We start from the raw sequence: 17,144 nt of genomic DNA, 5'->3' as shown, positions 1-17,144 counted from the left end.
GCGGTGACGTGGGGCGGCGGAGCGGAGCGCGGCCGAGGAGCGGGGTTGGGCGGCGGAGCGGGGCGCGATGCCGGAGCGCGACAGTGAGCGGGGCGGGGGGGCTGCGGGACACCGGGGGGCTCCGGGACATGCCGGGGGACAGGGCATCGGGCCCTCGGGCGGGGGGTGCCGCGGTACGCAGGGCAGCGGCCCTTGCGGGGGAGGGGCGGCAGTGTAGGCCCACCCTGGCCTTGGGGTAGCGACAGGGGCGGGGAAGCGGGGAGTCCCTTGGGGGGGCACGGGCACATCCCCAGCCTGGTGACGGGAGCAGCCCGGCGCAGGGAAGGCGTGCGGTGACGGCCTTAAGAGGCTGAGGCGGGGGACATCCTGGGAGGGGACCCCGGGACAGCCCGGCGGGAGGGGTGATGCTCGGGGGACTGCGCGGGGGCTTACCCTAGGGTACGCTCAGGGCAGTGGGACATTTCTGGGAGCGGAGGGGATGTACAGTCAGTCCTGGGGCTTGTAGGGGACGGGACACCCCCCGAGGAGGTACGGAGGCCGCGTCCTGGGGGAAGCAGAACATCCACTGAGAGGCTGCGGAGTCGGGCTAGGGGGTGGCACAGTCTTGTGGTGGGCAGCGACACCAGGACCCGTTCATGCCATGTGCCCTGGCAAGGCCACCCCAGGGTGTTAGCGGCCTGGGCTTGGCAGAGGAGCAGGGTGGTGGGTGACTGCTGCTCACATCCCTGGTTTTGAGCAGGGATGGGGGCTGGGAGGATTGTGGAGGTCGGAGAGGGGCTGAACCCGCGGCAGGCAGGCTCTGAGGGCTTTCTTTTCTCCTGTCCCCCAGATGAACCGTTCTCCAACCCCCTGGCCCCTGATGGCCACGATGTGGATGACTCGCACTCCTTCCACCAGTGAGTATGAAAGTGGGGTGCAAGGGCAGAACTGGAGCAGGACTGTGGGGCCCAAGGCTGGTTCCTCCATCTAGAGGCTGGGAGTGACTGGTGTAATGCAGCCTTTGGGCTCCCTCCACGGGGACCCTGTGTCTAGCTCCATTGCTGGAAAACCCTCTGTCTCTTCGGAAGCCATCGGGCTGTCAAAGCTTGTTGGGGGATTGTTTCTGTTTCCTCTCTTCCTTGTAGGTCTAAGCTAACCAATGAAGACTTCAGAAAGCTTCTCATGACCCCGCGGGCTGCGCCAACATCTGCGCCACCATCCAAATCTCGCCACCATGAGTGAGTAGGACTCTGTTTCACAGCACTGTGGGACAAAGCATGTCCGCTTTCCCTCTGGGGCTCTGTTCCTACCTGACTTTCTGTCTCTCCTCCTGTGCTTTGCAGTGGGTTTATCTAAAGGGGCTTTCGCTAGTGAGCGTGCAAACAGGGCCTGAGGAGCAGACCTTGGCCTTGCTTTGTGCTTGGCTCCATGTAAGCTATATATGTGTGTGTTAAGAGGAGAATCAAGTGGGTCAGGACTGCTGTAAACAGTAGAGCAAGTCTTGCATGGTTGTTAAGACACTTTGTGCAGGAGGCAGGTTTTATCCTGTGAATATCAGTGCTTTTCCTTCCTTCCCGGCTGATAGAGTGGAACTAGGGACAAATGGGCCTGTACTGTTCCCATCTTCGAGCATCTGTGTGTCCTGCTGTGTGTCTGGGGGACTGTTCTGTCTAGCTGCCTGTGTTTTCATGACTCTACGTGTGGTTTCTTGCTCTTTTCTAGGATGCCCCGGGAGTACAATGAAGATGAAGACCCAGCTGCTCGCAGGAGGAAGAAGAAAAGGTAAATAGAAAAAGCGATGCATCAGGGATTGTCTTCATAAATCTTGTCCCTCCCATTGAAGCAGCTGCTGAGCTCCTGGGCTACCAAAGAGGACCCTGAGGGGCCTGGATTATTTGGGGGGTTTGAAGCTGAGCAGACTGAGGAAGATTCAGACTGAGTGACTGTCACTGCTTGTGGGAACAGATGTGGGAGGGTGGCAGCAGGTTGTGGGGGTGAAGCTTCACCTCTGAAAGAAGCAGGAGAGGCTCTGCAGGTGTCTGGCAGAGCAGGGCAGTGCTGGGACATCTGCACAGGTGACTGTCTTTTGCGGCACATCTGCACAGCAGGACTGCGCTTGACCTCTTCCCCTTGGAAGGGAAGACTGAGCTCCTCTTTACTTAACCTCATTACAGCAATTTCATCTTGTCTGGTGTCCTCCAGGCGTGTTGTATCCCATGGTGCTTTATTACATTTTTGGGGAAGGGGTTGGGACCAGGACAGGTATGTGTGGGGCCTCAGGGGCTGTTATTTGACCAGTGCATCAAAAGTGTGGACGTGTCATGCTAACACTGAGCTGTTTTTCCAACCCCAGCTATTACGCAAAGCTGCGCCAGCAGGAGATAGAACGTGAGAGGGAGTTGGCTGAGAAGTACAGGGATCGAGCCAAGGAGAGGAGAGATGGTGTGAACAAGGACTACGAGGAAACGGAGCTGATCAGTACAACTGCCAACTACAGGGCTGTGGGTCCAACAGCAGAGGCGTATGTGAACCTGCAGCATGGCCTTGTCTTGCCAGCCTGCTCCAGAGGGACTGTCCTGTAACTGCCTCCGTTTCTGTTGCACAGGGATAAATCTGCTGCAGAGAAGAGAAGACAGTTGATCCAGGAGTCCAAGTTCTTGGGTGGTGACATGGAGCACACTCACTTGGTGAAGGGTCTGGACTTTGCGCTGTTGCAGAAGGTGAGCACAGATGTCACTGTGCTGCTGCTCTTCTACCCTATCTGCTCGCCCAGGTAGAGAGGGTGGGTAGAGGGTAGTAGCTGTCACTTAAAGGGCGCTTCCGTCTTGTCAGCATGGGTTTCTCTCTGGGAAAGATTTATTAAGGACTGGGGAGCTGGTGGAAATGGGTGTACTGGTTCTCATGGGCAACAGTGGCACAGATTGGTCTGGTCTGTAATGCATGGATTTACTCTGTGGCCAGGTACGGGCTGAGATTGCCAGCAAGGAGAAGGAAGAGGAGGAAATGATGGAGAAGCCCCAGAAAGAAACAAAGTGAGTGGTTGAGGATTTTGCACTCTCCTGTGTACAGCTGCCTTCCAGGAAGGGGGGTGCAGAGAATGCAGGCACTTAGCGTAATGCTTCTGCTTCTTTTCTGTTTCTGTTCAGGAAAGACGAAGATCCTGAAAACAAAATTGAATTTAAGACCCGGCTGGGTAAGACTGTGTGGATGTGGCTATTCCCTACCTTGTGTTGTGCTATGAATGTGGGAGAGATCCTGGAGGGTGAATGGAGAAATGAAAACCTCTAGTCATTGGAGGGGGGAGAGTCTGAAGTGTAGGCATTCTGAATTTGAGGGCTGGAGGAAGCGTGTCTCTTACGTGGTGGTTTTGATGTTTCTGATAAACCAAATATGCTTCTCTATGGGTGTGTCCATTGCTTTTGTAAAAGCAGCTCTCCCATGCGTTTACTTCCCCTCCAGGTCGCAACATCTACCGCATTCTGTTCAAGAACAAGGCCTATGAGCGGAATGAGCTGTTCCTGCCAGGGAGGATGGCCTATGTGGTAGATCTGGATGATGAGTATGCTGACACCGACATCCCAACCACTCTGATCCGGAGCAAGGCTGACTGCCCCACCATGGAGGTACCCAGACAGTGTCCAGGTTGCTTGACCACATTGGTCTGAATTGGCGAGAGCGAGTCTTGCCAGGAGGGAGTCAGACAATTCCTTGGGGACTTCTCTTTCAGGCGCAGACCACACTGACCACCAATGACATTGTCATCAGCAAACTGACGCAGATCCTCTCCTATCTCAGGCAAGGGACCCGCAACAAGAAGCTCAAGAAGAAAGACAAAGGTAGGAGCTGAAGGGAGCCAAGTGGTAGGACTTAATGCTTGAAGATATCCAGAGAGAAAGAGATGCGTTTTGATTTGCTGCATTCCCCTGTGCCATGAGGACAGCTTCTCAAGCAGTGTCCTGAAGGCAGGCCGTTCTGTGGCAGGACCACAGGGGCCTGGCTGCAGGGGGTGCCTTGTGCTGCTCTACTCTTCCTGGTTAAGGCTCAGTTTCTTGGGGAAATGTCCCCTGTTAGGGAGGGATAAAATGGCTTCCTGAGGGGGCTAGACGTGATGTGGTAACCAAAGAGGAAGTCAGGACATCCTCCAAGCCTGCCACTCTTGGGGCTTGGAGACCAGATTATGGACAGGGAACAATGCAGGAAGCAGAGTGGATGAAGTGCCTCTCACTGCTGTTGTGTCCTTGCAGGGAAGCTGGATGAGAAGAAGCCCCCTGAAGCTGATATGAAGTAAGTGCCTCCCTGCCTAGGCTATGGGATCACAGCTGTCTGCCTTGAGGAATGTCTTTCTGGCCCACCACATTTGGAGAGGGCTGGGTTTAGTGCTTCTGGAGCGAGCTGCCTTTGGACCTGTGGTTTGTGGGACAAGGCTGGAGGCAAGCTCTGATTTTGACTTCAGGATTGAGGCAGGCAAGGGTTTTCTCTTGTTCTGGACCACAAGGAGCAGGTCCAGGCAGCAGAAGAGAGCCGAAAGGCAGTGGTACTTCTGACAGATGTGGAAGCCAGTTCTAGTGGGCATCCTTAGCTCTCTGTGTTGACACTGCGTAACCCTTTATCAGATTCCAGTTCAAAGGGAGGTGGTTGCAGTCTCTTTTCTTGAAGCACCCGTAACTGCAGGTTCTTTCCTTCTTCTAGTATCTTTGAAGACATTGGGGATTATGTGCCCTCTACCGCAAAGATGCCGCGGGAGAAGGAGCGGGAGAGGTACCGCGAGAGGGAGCGTGACAGGGACCGGGAGCGTGACAGAGACCGAGAACGTGACAGGGAGCGAGAGAGGGACAGGGAGCGGGACCGGGAGCGGGAGGAGGAAAAGAAGAGGCACAGCTACTTTGAGAAGCCTAAGGCTGATGATGAGGTGAGCCTTGGTTTGTGAAGCCTGGACTGCCCCACCTGATCTCTTCCCTTTGGGGAATGCAGCTGTTGGGTTGGTGGGGTCACACTGGTGGCTTTGGGGATCTCTGGTCATGCTCCCACACATACTAGTGTTCAGCTCTTGCTCAGCTTTGTCCCTCCAGCCAGGGGCTGGTAGGTGGCTCTGTGCTTGTCCTCTCCTTTAGCAAGTAAGGCAGGACTAGCACAAGCCAGTAGTTTTTATGGTTCATCCCTGTGTGCTTGCCACAAAGAGTCTTAAAGTGGAGCTGCGAGTCATGCAGCACTGTCACTTGCCTGCTTTCAGCCCTCCTGGTGACATGGTATCTCTCCCTCTTCTTTGCAGCCTGCAGACATCGACAAAGGTGAGTCAGGTGGTTTGGACACTTGAATGAGGCTGGATGTTTGAGTGAGGCTGTACAGGGTTGCAGATTTCAAAACTGCTTGGCTTGCTGTCCTGCATGAGTCGCGTGCTCTAGAGACTGCTGTGACAGGGTGAATTGCTTGCTGTGAGGGTTTTGGGGTGAAGAGTCTTGCACATACAGGCAGCTGCGTGCCAGCCTGGGTTGAGTGTGTATGCAGATCTTTCCCTGGCAGCAGAGTAGTTCAGACAACCTTATGCTGGCTGTAAATGGAGGAGGATTCAGGGTCTCATAGGATCAGCCTGCCTTTTCTGCTTGAACTGTTTTGCTGCTCCTCAGTGTTCTCCTGGCTCCTCCTCTTCTACCTCATATGCAGCCCATCCTTCTGCTTGTTACCCCATCCCAATGAATGGGTCCTGCAGAAGGGGGCTCTGCCCATCCCAGTGTGTATTGCAGTGATCTGTTCCTACCCCAAAACTCAACTTGCTGCACTCTCTACTCCAGGACCCGGCTCAGCCAAGGAACTCATCAAGTCCATCAACGAGAAGTTTGCTGGAGCTGCTGGCTGGGAAGGAGCAGAGTCATATCCTTGTTACTGTCTGTGCCAGCTTGGTTGATTGCAAGGACGGGCTTCCCTTGCAGGCAGGCCTTGCCCAAGCATGGCCATGTGGCTGTCCTCCCTCACTTGGGAGGGCTCTTCCTCCTGTAGCAGAGAAATGCCGCCCAAACCATGCAGATCATATGCAGAACGTAAGCTCTGCAGCATCCAGTTCGGTTGTGCTGAGGCAGGAGATGGCTCTTTGGCTGGCTGTGCTCAGCCCTTAGCTGTAAGGCTACATGGTAGTGCTTTCCTTGACCATTGTCACATTGAAGAAGCCAGAAGACAAGAAGCAGCTGGGGGACTTCTTTGGCATGTCAAACAGCTACGCCGAGTGCTACCCTGCTACGTAAGGAAGCCGCAAGAAGCTGTGGGTTGGGAGTAGGGTGTGCAAAGGAGCACAAGAGCTGTTCTCTGGCAGCAAGAACGTGAACGTCAGTCCCACTACTTGTTGGAAGGAGTGGGCCTGACTTTGGGGTTGCATCCTACTGTTACAATGCTCCCCCGAGTCCTTGGTTCTGACAGACCTGCCTTTTTCTTAGCTGGTCTGTGCTATAAATGGCTACCTGGAGTCAGCTACCCCTCAATGCTAGGGGAGAGGGTGAGCGGGCTGGGAGTCTGCCGTGTTCCCTGGTAATTCATGTGCTTGTTGAGCTCTGGCCACAAAGTAGTCCCTTGGCAGAACAGGAACAGCTTTCAGCCTGCCATCATCTTGTAAACATTTGCAGCCTTGGATGCCCTTGTGGTACAGCTCACTTGCAGGCCTTGCAGCTGGAGGAACTTCTCTCTGGTCCAGGAACTGAGTGTTTTCAGTCTGAGGCCACAAGAGGTGGCTCCTGCCAGCCTGGCTCCAGGGCCGTGTCCCATGGACGCACTCTTTGCTTGCTTTTCTTTACAGAATGGATGATATGGCTGTGGACAGCGATGAAGAGGTGGACTACAGCAAAATGGATCAGGTATGCCATCACCAGCTTTTAGGACCGGCCAGTGAAGTAGACATTGGTGCAGGCTGAGAGGATCCCACTGGAGAGAAGCAGGCTTGTGCAGAGGGGTTGTGTGCCCGGGGCTGGGTGTTGAATGTGTTTTGGAGTTTGCTCATCTGCTCTGTGCCTGGGGCTGAATGGGATCCATCGTCACAGGGAGAAAATGTGCAACTGGCACTTGACCAAGAGGTGCTGGGGAGGTGTGCTAGTCTGTCTCAGCTCCCTCTTCCACAGAATCTCCTGTCTGGGGCTTCTAGGGGAGAGGATTTCTGAGCCAAGGCTAGACTGGGGGCTGATGGAGAGACAGATCTTGGCTGCGTGCACAGGGCTGCATGAGAAGCCCTGGCCAGTGTCAGCTAAGGAGCTGCTCTGGGTTCTTTTTGCTGCAGGGTAACAAGAAAGGACCTCTGGGCCGCTGGGACTTTGACACCCAGGAGGAGTACAGTGAATACATGAACAACAAAGAGGCTCTGCCCAAGTGAGTGCGGCCCTTACGAAGGGCTAAGCAAGGATTCTGTGTGCGGGTGGCCATGCTGCCCAAACGTGCGCCCTGGGGGTTGCCTGATGAGGACCCGAAGAGGAGCTGTGGATCCTGGGTCTTTGCTCTTAGTATCACTCTTGAGGACTCCTGCTCAGCTGCTGCTTTCAGGGGCCTGAGCCAATGCTGGAGTATGGGCTTATGGCTGGGGCAGATGTGCCCGTTCCCCCGGCAGGCCGTGGATCCCCAGCAAGCACTGAGCTCTGTTGTGTTCCTTCCCCAGGGCAGCCTTCCAGTATGGGATCAAGATGTCTGAGGGACGCAAAACCCGTCGTTTCAAGGAGACAAATGACAAGGCAGAACTGGACCGACAGTGGAAGAAGATCAGTGCGGTGAGTGCTGGTACTGGGGTGTTGTCTGTTTAGGCTCTGAGCTGACAGCATAGCCCAGGAGAGCTCCCACCTTATCCTTCCCTTGCTGTCCTAGTCACAGCTTTTCAGCTCAGCCTGTGTCCTGGCAGCTGGGCACCGCTGGTGTGCGTATGCACCAGGGCTGGCTCTCTAGAAGAGGCTCCTTGCAAGAACATTGGCTGAATACTCGGGGCTTCAGGACTGCAGAGGCATCTGGAGCTGCATTTGGAGCTGTTGCCTTGGGAGCAGTCCCCATCAGGGGCTTTTTGCTCTGAGCTCTGCAGCAGATGAGCGTGTCGAAAGCTGGCAGCTCAGAGCCATCTAAAGAGGCTGGGGGGGACAAGGCATATTTAGTGGTTCCCTGTTTTATAACCAGCAGAGCTGGGGGTTGTCCTGGCAGGGTGAGCTGGCCATGGGCACCCCGGTGGTATGGGATGGGCTAGGGGAAGGTGAGAAGAAATGGTCTTTGGTGGCCAAAATGGAGCAAAGGAGGAAGAGGCCAAGCTTCTCCAGACTTTGGGCAGTTTGTGGACAACTGTAACTCACCTTAGCTTGCTCTGGCATGGCTACAGCTCTCCCTGGGTGTATCTTGCACCCTACAGACCCTCTGCTGCGATTATGGGCAGCCAGGTACCCCGAGGGTAACTGAACTTTGTGCTTTCTCTGCAGATCATCGAGAAGAGGAAGAAGTTGGAGGCTGATGGGTTAGTGACGTTTCTGCTCTTGGCAGAGCTGCAGTGTGGTACTGGGGCCTGGCTGTCTCCTGCCACCTCCCGCAGGGGCTGCAGGGGGCAGGGACCTCCCTGCCAGCCCTTGGCAGAGGGGCTGGGAGTGGAGAACACTTGGTCCCGTGGGGGTGCTCCTGTCCTGCTCTGTTCAGCTAAACCTGCTGGGCACCTCTCCCCTGGGCCATAGGTGGTGGGTGCTGAGCAGACCCCAGGACCGTCTTGGGGCTCTCCCTTGGTCAGGTGGTTCTGCCCCAGCTGGCTGGGTGTCCCAAGGAGCTGTTGGGGGGCTACCCCACAATGGTCTGTGGGGTGAAACTGTGGAGCTTAGGGTCGAGCTCTGGATGGGAGGGTGACAGCTGTCTGCCCTGCATCCTCACCGTTGTCCTGCCCCTCTGTCTTCCAGGGTTGAGGTGAAACGTCCCAAGTACTGATGCAGTTCCTGGAAGCCTGGTCTGTTTTCCCCAAGCTGGCTGGCGTGCTGCTCTTGTCCCCCACGCTGTCCCCTCTCTGCTCTGGGTGGGGCAGCACAGCACCCCCAGCCTCGTGCTGTGGGGTGTGCCGTGGCGCTCTCCTCCAGTGTTGGTTGTATAGCCTGTGACGTGTAAATGTTGTAGCTGTAATACAACTGCATTAAATTTGCATAAATACCCGTTTGTGTGGAAGGAGAGGAAGCTGGGTTCTGATTAGCAGAGGTGCCGCCTCCTGAGCCCCCCCTCACCCCCGCCTTGGGTCGTTTATTGGGGGAGCGTTCTGGGGTGTGGGGCAGCAGCCTCTGTCAAGACCTGGATAAAATTTGCAAATGGGCCTGTTTGAGGGAAATGAGCCCGCTCCACAGCCCGTGCCTCAGACTTGCCGCGGCCGGGGGCAGGGTGGGGCTGGTGGGGCTGGCGGCCAGCAGAGCTTGTCGCCAGGGTCTGGGGACATGGACCAGCCCCTGTGGGTCCGGACGGGGACGTTGTGGGTGGCCCCTGGCTGGGCGGGGGCCGGGGGCAGGACGTCGCGGGGCCCTGCCCACCCGAGATCCTAAAACCACCGGAGCAGTGCCGGGCAGCCGGGGCGGGAAGCGGAGGAGCCTGCGGGGAGAGCAGGAGGAGCTGCCGGGCGAGTCCCGGCGGTACGGGCCACGGGGGCCCGCGGGATCGAGCCCCTGGCGGCCGGTGGCGCCGCGCGGTGACGCCCACGCGTGACGCGGCGGGGCGGGGCCGTGCGCCGGAGCGGGGCGGAGCACGCGGGGGGCGGGGCCACGCGGAGCACGCGGCGCGCAGGCCTAAGCCGCCATGGCGGCGCCGGGAGAGGGGAGCGCGAGCGGCGTTAGCGCGGCCCGGGCCCAGTGCCCCGCTTCCCCGCAGGGCGGCCCGGGGCCGGCGGGGCGGGAGCCGCGGCTGCGGGACACCCCCGAGGACATCTGCTTCGAGGCGACGGCCAACGCCATCGCCCTGCACCCGGCCCGGCCTCTGCTGGCGGCGGGGGACGTGGACGGCGACGTCTACCTGTGAGTGGGGCCGTGGGGGCCCAGCCGGGGCTGGGGGCGGGTCCCGGCGATGGGAGCCGCGGGGCACCGGCCGTCGAGGCTCCCTGCGAGCCCGGCCCGGCCCCGCAGGTACTCGTACTCCTGCACCGAGGGGGAGAACCGGCAGCTCTGGTCTTCGGGGCATCACCTCAAGTCGTGCCGCGACGTGGCCTTCTCCCAGGACGGGCAGAGTGAGTGCGGGGGGCGGGGGGTGGCGGCGGGGGGCGCCGGGGACGGCCGGCTGACACGGCTTTCCAGAGCTTTTCACCGTGTCCAAGGACAAGTCCATCCACATGCTGACGGTGGAGGAAGGACGGCTGGAAACACGCTTCCCCAAAGCCCACGGGTAGGTCAGCACGGGTGGCTCGTCCCGGCTCTGTCCCCATCCCTCTCCGGCCACAGCCATGCGGGTGGAGGCCGGAGCATCATCTGGGGGCCGTTCACTTGCGATGTGAGCCATGACTGTGCCGGCGTGGGGCTGGGGTCTCTGCAGCTCGGCCCTCAACTGCGTGCTGCCCATTGATAACCACGTCTTTGCCACGGGTGATGATGGTGGCATGCTGAAGGTGTGGGACCTGCGCAAGGGGGATGCCATCTTGGAGGCCCGTCAGCAGGAGGAGTACATCAGCGCCATGGCTGTGGATGGGAATGGGAAGATCCTGCTGACCGCCAGGTACTTGGAGCTCTGGGGCCGAGCTCTGCCATGCCCATGTGGGCCTCCCCTTAGAGCTGGGGGAGGCACACCGTGCCGTGCCCCTTGCTCACAGCGTGCCCATTCCATCCCCCGCAGCGGTGATGGCACCCTGGGCGTCTTCAACGTGAAGAGGCGGCGCTTTGAGCTGCTCTCAGAGCCACAGAATGGGGACCTGACATCTGTCGTGCTGCTGAAGGTTGGCACCTGGCGCTGCTGCAGAGCAGGGTCCAGCGGATCCCTCTCCACGAGCGAGCTGGGTTCCCTGCTGTGCCTCTGCCTTACTGCCCTCCGGCTTGCCTAGAGGGGGAAGAAAGTGGCATGTGGCTCCAGTGAAGGCACCATCTACCTCTTCAACTGGGATGGCTTTGGGGCTGCCAGTGACCGCTTCGCTCTGAGGGCCGAGTCTGTTGACTGCATGGTCCCAATCACAGACAGCATCGTCTGCGTGGGGTCTCTGGATGGAGTCATCAGGTCAGGGGGTGGGGGTGTGGAGGGGGTGGGATGACATCAGCCTGGTTAGGGCTAAGGGACCCCTTCCCTTCTGACATGGGCAGATGGGCTGGTGGTGGAGCAGGCCCTGCAGGGTCCCCACCAGCCCCCCTGTCCCCAGGGCAGTGAACGTCCTGCCAAACCGGGTGCTGGGCTGTGTTGGGCAGCACCTGGGGGAGCCCATCGAGCAGCTGGCGGTGGCCCCGGGTGGGCAGCTCCTGGCCAGCTGCGCCCATGACCAGAAGGTCAAGTTCTGGGACGTCTCAGCCCTGGGAGGGCTGGTGGTGGACGACTACCGAAAGAAGAAGAAGAAGGGAGGGCCGCTGCGGGCCCTCAGCAGCAAAGCAGTGGGTGGCGGGGAGGACTTCTTCGCCGACCTGCAGGATGAGGCCGGGCCAGAGGCAGCAGCAGCAGGAACCGACAGTGACGGTGACAGTGACTGAGGGGCCGGGGATGCCCTGGGAGCAGGGCCACACCCGTGTAGGTGGGTGCTGCCACCACTGTCTGCAGGTGGGGGGGTTGCCCTACCGTGGGTCCCTGGTACCACCAGGGTGGGCAGCACATACGGGGTGTCGGACGCCTGGGGGGAAAGAATGCGGGGGTGGCCCCAGGATGGGGGGCAGGCTGGGAACGGTGTGGCTGAGGGTCCCAGGGGAGGGAGGGCTGTTTCTGACATAGGGGAGACCCCAGTATGTGGGAGGTCCTTGGTGGGAGGACTTGGCTGGGGGTTCCTGGTGAGATGCACTGGCAGGGGGTCGTGGCTGAGGGTCCTTGGGGTGGAGGGGGCCCAGGGATGGGGGCATGTGACTGAGGGTCCCTGGTGGAGGGGTTTGGGGGGTGTCATGACTGAGGATCCCTGGTGGCTGGGAGGGGGCTGAGATATCTGGGTACCTGGGGGCAGGGGGGCTCTGAGGTACAGGGGAGACATGGCGGGGGGGGGGTCGGGGCGGCTCTGGGTTATCGGGGGGACATGGCTGGGGAACCCTGCTGGGGATAGAGCTGGGGGGCGGGGGAATGTGTGTGTGTGGCTACAGCTGGGGTTTGCTGGTGTATTTGGGGGTGCTGGGCTGGGGAGGAGGCAAGGCAGGGCGTTGCTTAGGGGGTAGGGGGTGTGACATGGGCTTCTGGGGTGCCTGGCCTGGGCAAACGGGTCTTCATCCCTTCCTGAGGGCCTGCCTGGCCCCTGCTGTGCCTGCACCGCTGTCCAAACCGGTGCATCAATTAGCCTTTGTTAATTACTTTAGACATCAGCTCTATTACAAATAAACCCAGTGCCTTTCAGTTCCTAGCGCCTTGTGCCGATGCTTTGGCTCATTCCCACTTCCCTGGCACGCCTGGGCACGTCCAGGATCCTGCAGGGCACTGGGGATGGGGGGGGGGCAGGGGGGAGAGCACCCTGCACTGGGGTGTTGTGACTTGTGGCTGGCGTTGGGAGGGAGCCAGGGCTCTTGCCCAGGTGGTGGGGGATGCCCAGCCTGGCTGTGGGCAGAACAGCCAGCGCTGGCTGATCCCTGCTGGGCTGGGTGGCTGGTGGCCTGGGACAGGCTGCAGGCAGCATGGACCAGGGCAGGGGCCCGACACCCCCTCCCACTGCCATGGGGAAGCCTGTGGGCTGGGTGACATCTGTGCCCACGGTGTGGCCTCGGCCAGATGCAGCACTTTCCCCACAGCCCCTTGGCACAGCACCGTGCCACCTTCGAGTAGTGCCCTGGGCAGGGGAACCACATGTGCCCAGCAGTTGGGCATCTCCAGGCACCTCCAGTGAGGGGGTCACTGCCAGCACCCAGCTCTCCTGCCCTCCCCCCCCCCCCCCCCTCCCTCGCAGCCCACCCCTCAGTGGCATTGACCTCAACCCTGCAAGGGTCTGGCACACGTGGGGAAGAGCACGGTGCTAGTGTGAGCAGTGAGAGCAGCCAGCGGCATTTCAATGCCAACACCAAGCCCAACCTGTCCTGGCATGAGGCAGGGACCCTGGGAGACCACGGGTTAGGGGGTGGCAGAGGGTGGCCCATGTGTCTCACTGCTGGCTGACAGGCAGCACGGACCAGGAGAAAGGGGCGCGGGCACGCAGGGCTGCAGCGTTCCCACGCTGGCTTGTACCTCCCACAGCCTGTCAGTCCTGGCTGAGGGCATGGCCACCTTGGCCTGGGGACCCCTGACTGTATCCTTGGTGGCAATGAGGCACCTGAGTGGCAAAAGCCCACTGAAACCCCCAGCATTGCTGTGCTGGTTGTGGCTGGGCTGCAGTAGTACTTGGTACGAGGCTGTGCTTTGGATTTGTGCTAAAAACAGAGTTGGTAACACAGGGATGTTATAGTTACTGCTGAGCAGCGCTTGCACGGAGCCAAGGGCTTTTCTGCTGTTCACCCACCCCACAGCGAGCAGGCTGGGGGGACACAAGGAGCTGGGAGGGGACACGGCTGGGACAGCTGACCCCAACTGAGCCAGGGGATATCCCAGACCATATGGTGTCAAGCTCAGCATATAAAGGTGGGGAACTAGAAGGAAGGGGGAATGTTTGGAGTGATGGTGTTTGTCTTCCCACATCCCTGTCACACGTGACAAGAGCCCTGTTGTCCTGGGGATGGCTGAGCACCTGCCTGCGTGGGGAGTGGGGAATTAATTCCTTGCTTTGCTTTGCTTGCGTGTACGGTTGCTTTGCTTACTTGTACGGTTTTTGCTTTACCTATTCAACTGCTTTTATCTCAAACCACAAGTTTTCTCGCTTTTTCCAATTCTGTCTCCCATCCCGGTGGGGGGAGTGAGAAAGCTGCCAGGGGGCCAAGGGACCACACTTGTCCAGGCTTGTTGGTGCCGAATGTAGAAGTCAGTGGCAAGCAGCAGGGTTTGTCTTGAACACTGTGCTTATCTTGCAAAATAGCCATAATGGGTTGTGATCTAACACTGACATTGACTGAATGATGCCCGGGATTAGGCAGGGACCCCACAGCCCCACGTGGCTGCAGCAAAACCAGAAAGACCCCCCCCATATGTCTGCACTGCACTCCCTGCCCATGCTGAGCCATCGGGCCCTGCCAGCCTTCCAGAACTGAGAAGCCTTGCGAAGGGCCAGCCGGCACACAGTAGCTGACAGTCCCACCTCGCCAGGGGTATAGAAGTGGCATTTAGAATCATCCGTTCTGAGGATGAGAGCTCCAGCCACCGGGCGGGTGGGCAGCCCTGGGCTTCCTTCCTCCCCAGGCAGGGATGCTGCTTCAGTTAAGACTCATGCTTCTGACTACATCGGATGTTACCTGGGAAAGTATCATTAACAAAAGGGCTGAACTGTTTAACTCGAGCTCCATTTTTGCAGTAAGTGTATTTTTTTACAGCAGTTCCAAATTTTTTTATATCTTGCCTTAATCATCTATCTCTTTGACTTGGTGAAGCTGTCTCGGTGAAAGTCCTTGAGAGGGCTGACAGGCAACCATTGACTTTGGTCAGTGGCCGTGCACGTAATCCTTTAGACCTAAACTGTTGACCAACTCTGGGACTAGGATTGGATCCAGCTGCACCCAGGCTCCTCTCTGAGAAGGCATTAGAAAGCAAGGGGGTCCTTTCTGAATCTTGTGACTCAATGGTACGGCTTCTCCCCCCCTTAGCCATGCATCAGACTCATACCTGTACTGACAGTAAACTGTCATCGTAGACAGGGTTGCCGTGGATAAACTGCTGCAAAAACTTCAGTGTACACCATCCCAAGTGGGGATAGAATGGGCCCAAAAATACTGGAAAGCTGAGGAGGGCCAAAGTGGTAGGGCAGACAGAACAATGTAGAAGTGAGCAGAGCAAAACATTAAAAGAGGTAAAGGCAAAGGCTTTTGTGTCTGCAGGTACTCCAAATGCCAGATCACACCCGAGATCAAGGACTCCCCTAGACCACTCTGGAGTGCCCCAAGGACTGCTGAATTTTGTTTGTTGGGCATTTCTATTTCTAATCCTCATACTTCTCTGGAACCCAAAATGTAATACGGCCACAGCTAAGAAACCTGTGATATTGTTTGGGGCCATAGCTGAAATAACTTGTGTGTATTAAGATGTTGATTTGAAACTTATTCCAGGCTTAACTGTACTTGCTGCTGTTGTTCTGTTTGTACTGTTGATTGTTAAGTCACAACTGGAGTTCTGATCAACATGAGCCTATTATGTGTGAGTAGTTTCAGGAAGATACATGTAAGTTTAGTATGTATATGTGTGGTAATAATAATAGTTGCAAGAAATAATCATAATGACAGATTTTTGAAAAATAAAAAGGGTATCCCTGCTACCAGTAATAATACGACCTATGCCGTGATACAGGGATTTCGTAAAATGATGAGTTGGAGACAACGCATGCCTTGCATGTCAATGCCAACTACCTGAGGAAGAAATTCCTATTTTTGTAATTCCATTAAACATATCAGAAGCCCTTTTAAAACTATGGGAAACAAATCGCACTGTAAGGGAAGTTAGTGTGATCCCTGTGGTGCCTGCTCTCCTTTACTGATGGCCCACCAATTTGACATATGAAGATATATGGCATAAAAATTGCTCTGTGTACTCCGCAACCATGAACAATTCACCAATCCATGTATCGTGTACCCTCGTTCCATGGATGACCAATCTAGATCATAGACCACACTGGGGAACTCCGATTACTTTCAAACACTTTGGTGCCATTAATGTGGAATGGTGCTTGGAGTTCCCTGCAAGATGTGGTACAGGTTGTCCCATCGGCAGCAAAGAGGCCTCTCGCGTTTGGTCTTCAGCTGCATGAAAACAAAATGCCAAATGGCTCAAGAGCCCTCTGAATACCTGGGCTCCGACTCCCGTTGAGAGTTGGAACTGCACAGTTGTTCTAAATGGCACCAACATAAACAAACACCCCTGGGCGTGGATGGCTGCTGGCAAATATTGTGCTCTAAGGACAATCTGTTTATGCCGTAACTGTAGTGCCCCCACTCCCAGTAAATGCAACCAGCCCAGCTGCAACCCCTCTCTCAACCAGACCTCTGTAGGTACGTGGGCGATACGGAATGGATGAAAATGTCACTTCCCACTGAATCATTATCATCGTGGCCACTGGAGTGTGGGAACTTTTAATGCCACGTGTAGTTCAGTTCTGATTCCTGCACCACTGTTTGGGCTTGCTCTGACGGCAGAATCTGTGACTATATTGAGCTCTTCTGGGATAACTTACTGTACTTTAGGACTCCCTAGTTTATGCCCTTTATATGCTTTTGATTATGTTCAAGGGTTAGCTGATAGAGCAGGGCACAGAAACCAAGAGCAGCGTACTGTCTCCTGTGCCATGGCTAAGTTATTATACCCCAGAAATGGAAGTAAATTCAGCAGTGAAATCATTTGTGGGGTTTTGGACACAGATAGTTTAGAATCAACTATATAGACAGAATTTGACAGGGCAAGTGGAATCTTTGTCAAACTGAACAAGAATATTTGTAAGTGCAATAGATGCACAATTGCAAGGGACTGCTAAAATAGTTTTACAGAATAAATTAACACTAGATATGGTATTATGAAATAGACAAGGTCTTTGTGGGTGGCTCAATACCACCCATCCCAAGGAAACCTGTTGTGTGTCAATTCCGAATGTGGCTGCTACTTTGTATCATGCCACAAACCAAATGAGAAAAATTGCAGCTCAGACCCAGGAGCTCCGTGAGCAGATGAAACCGAGACAGGACAGTGGCAGCAGACTGGATGGATTTCAAAGGTTTTCAGTTGGCCTGGATTAGAATTAGTGGATGGATTCAGAATCTAATCCTGCATGCATTAATGTTTATCATACTGATTGTTATTGTTAGTATTGCATTGTCTTGTGTGAAATCTACAAATCTCTGACTCTGGTCAACGGCTGCAGGCATAATCCTTTAGACCTGAACTATTGACCAAGTCTATTACTAGGACAGATCAGCTGCACCCACACTCCTCTGAGAAGCGTGTTTAGAGAGCAAGGGGGTCCTTGGTGGGAGGGAAAGACCTGGCTGCTT

The 17,144-nt window shown here is 56.5% G+C and overlaps 2 protein-coding genes across 2 annotated transcripts; both read left to right on the top strand.

The window, feature by feature from the left end:
* Positions 1-28: 28 nt before the first annotated feature.
* Positions 29-9,106, top strand: IK (IK cytokine). Its single transcript, XM_040604604.1, has 20 exons — positions 29-83; positions 830-896; positions 1,125-1,217; positions 1,702-1,761; positions 2,333-2,500; positions 2,585-2,699; positions 2,941-3,011; positions 3,126-3,172; positions 3,439-3,602; positions 3,707-3,815; positions 4,224-4,263; positions 4,669-4,888; positions 5,249-5,267; positions 5,769-5,847; positions 6,131-6,211; positions 6,761-6,818; positions 7,235-7,323; positions 7,607-7,715; positions 8,403-8,437; positions 8,865-9,106. Exons 1-20 carry the CDS (start codon positions 68-70, stop codon positions 8,890-8,892), a joined length of 1,668 nt encoding a protein of 555 aa, XP_040460538.1. The 5' UTR covers positions 29-67; the 3' UTR covers positions 8,893-9,106.
* A 602-nt stretch (positions 9,107-9,708) lies between these two features.
* Positions 9,709-11,958, top strand: WDR55 (WD repeat domain 55). The gene is made up of 7 exons (XM_040604948.1): positions 9,709-9,953; positions 10,062-10,162; positions 10,230-10,317; positions 10,465-10,644; positions 10,762-10,861; positions 10,967-11,136; positions 11,276-11,958. Exons 1-7 carry the CDS (start codon positions 9,739-9,741, stop codon positions 11,595-11,597), a joined length of 1,176 nt encoding a protein of 391 aa, XP_040460882.1. The 5' UTR covers positions 9,709-9,738; the 3' UTR covers positions 11,598-11,958.
* The last annotated feature ends 5,186 nt before the right edge of the window (positions 11,959-17,144 follow it).

This window comes from Falco naumanni, chromosome 8, assembly GCF_017639655.2.
Source record: "Falco naumanni isolate bFalNau1 chromosome 8, bFalNau1.pat, whole genome shotgun sequence".
Classification (NCBI taxonomy): Eukaryota; Metazoa; Chordata; class Aves; order Falconiformes; family Falconidae; genus Falco; species Falco naumanni.
Note: the sequence above shows the minus strand (reverse complement) of the source record. Positions and strands in the feature narration are given on the sequence as shown.

Excerpts from the sequence above, each read along its gene's own strand:
- IK (XM_040604604.1), top strand. Across the intron at positions 897-1,124 it reads GACTCGCACTCCTTCCACCA|GTCTAAGCTAACCAATGAAG; the intron begins GTGAGTATGAAA and ends TCTTCCTTGTAG. Across the intron at positions 3,012-3,125 it reads AAGCCCCAGAAAGAAACAAA|GAAAGACGAAGATCCTGAAA; the intron begins GTGAGTGGTTGA and ends GTTTCTGTTCAG.
- WDR55 (XM_040604948.1), top strand. The coding sequence starts at position 9,739 with ATGGCGGCGCCGGGAGAGGGGAGCGCGAGCGGCGTTAGCGCGGCCCGG. Across the intron at positions 10,163-10,229 it reads CTTCTCCCAGGACGGGCAGA|AGCTTTTCACCGTGTCCAAG; the intron begins GTGAGTGCGGGG and ends ACGGCTTTCCAG. Across the intron at positions 10,645-10,761 it reads AAGATCCTGCTGACCGCCAG|CGGTGATGGCACCCTGGGCG; the intron begins GTACTTGGAGCT and ends CATCCCCCGCAG.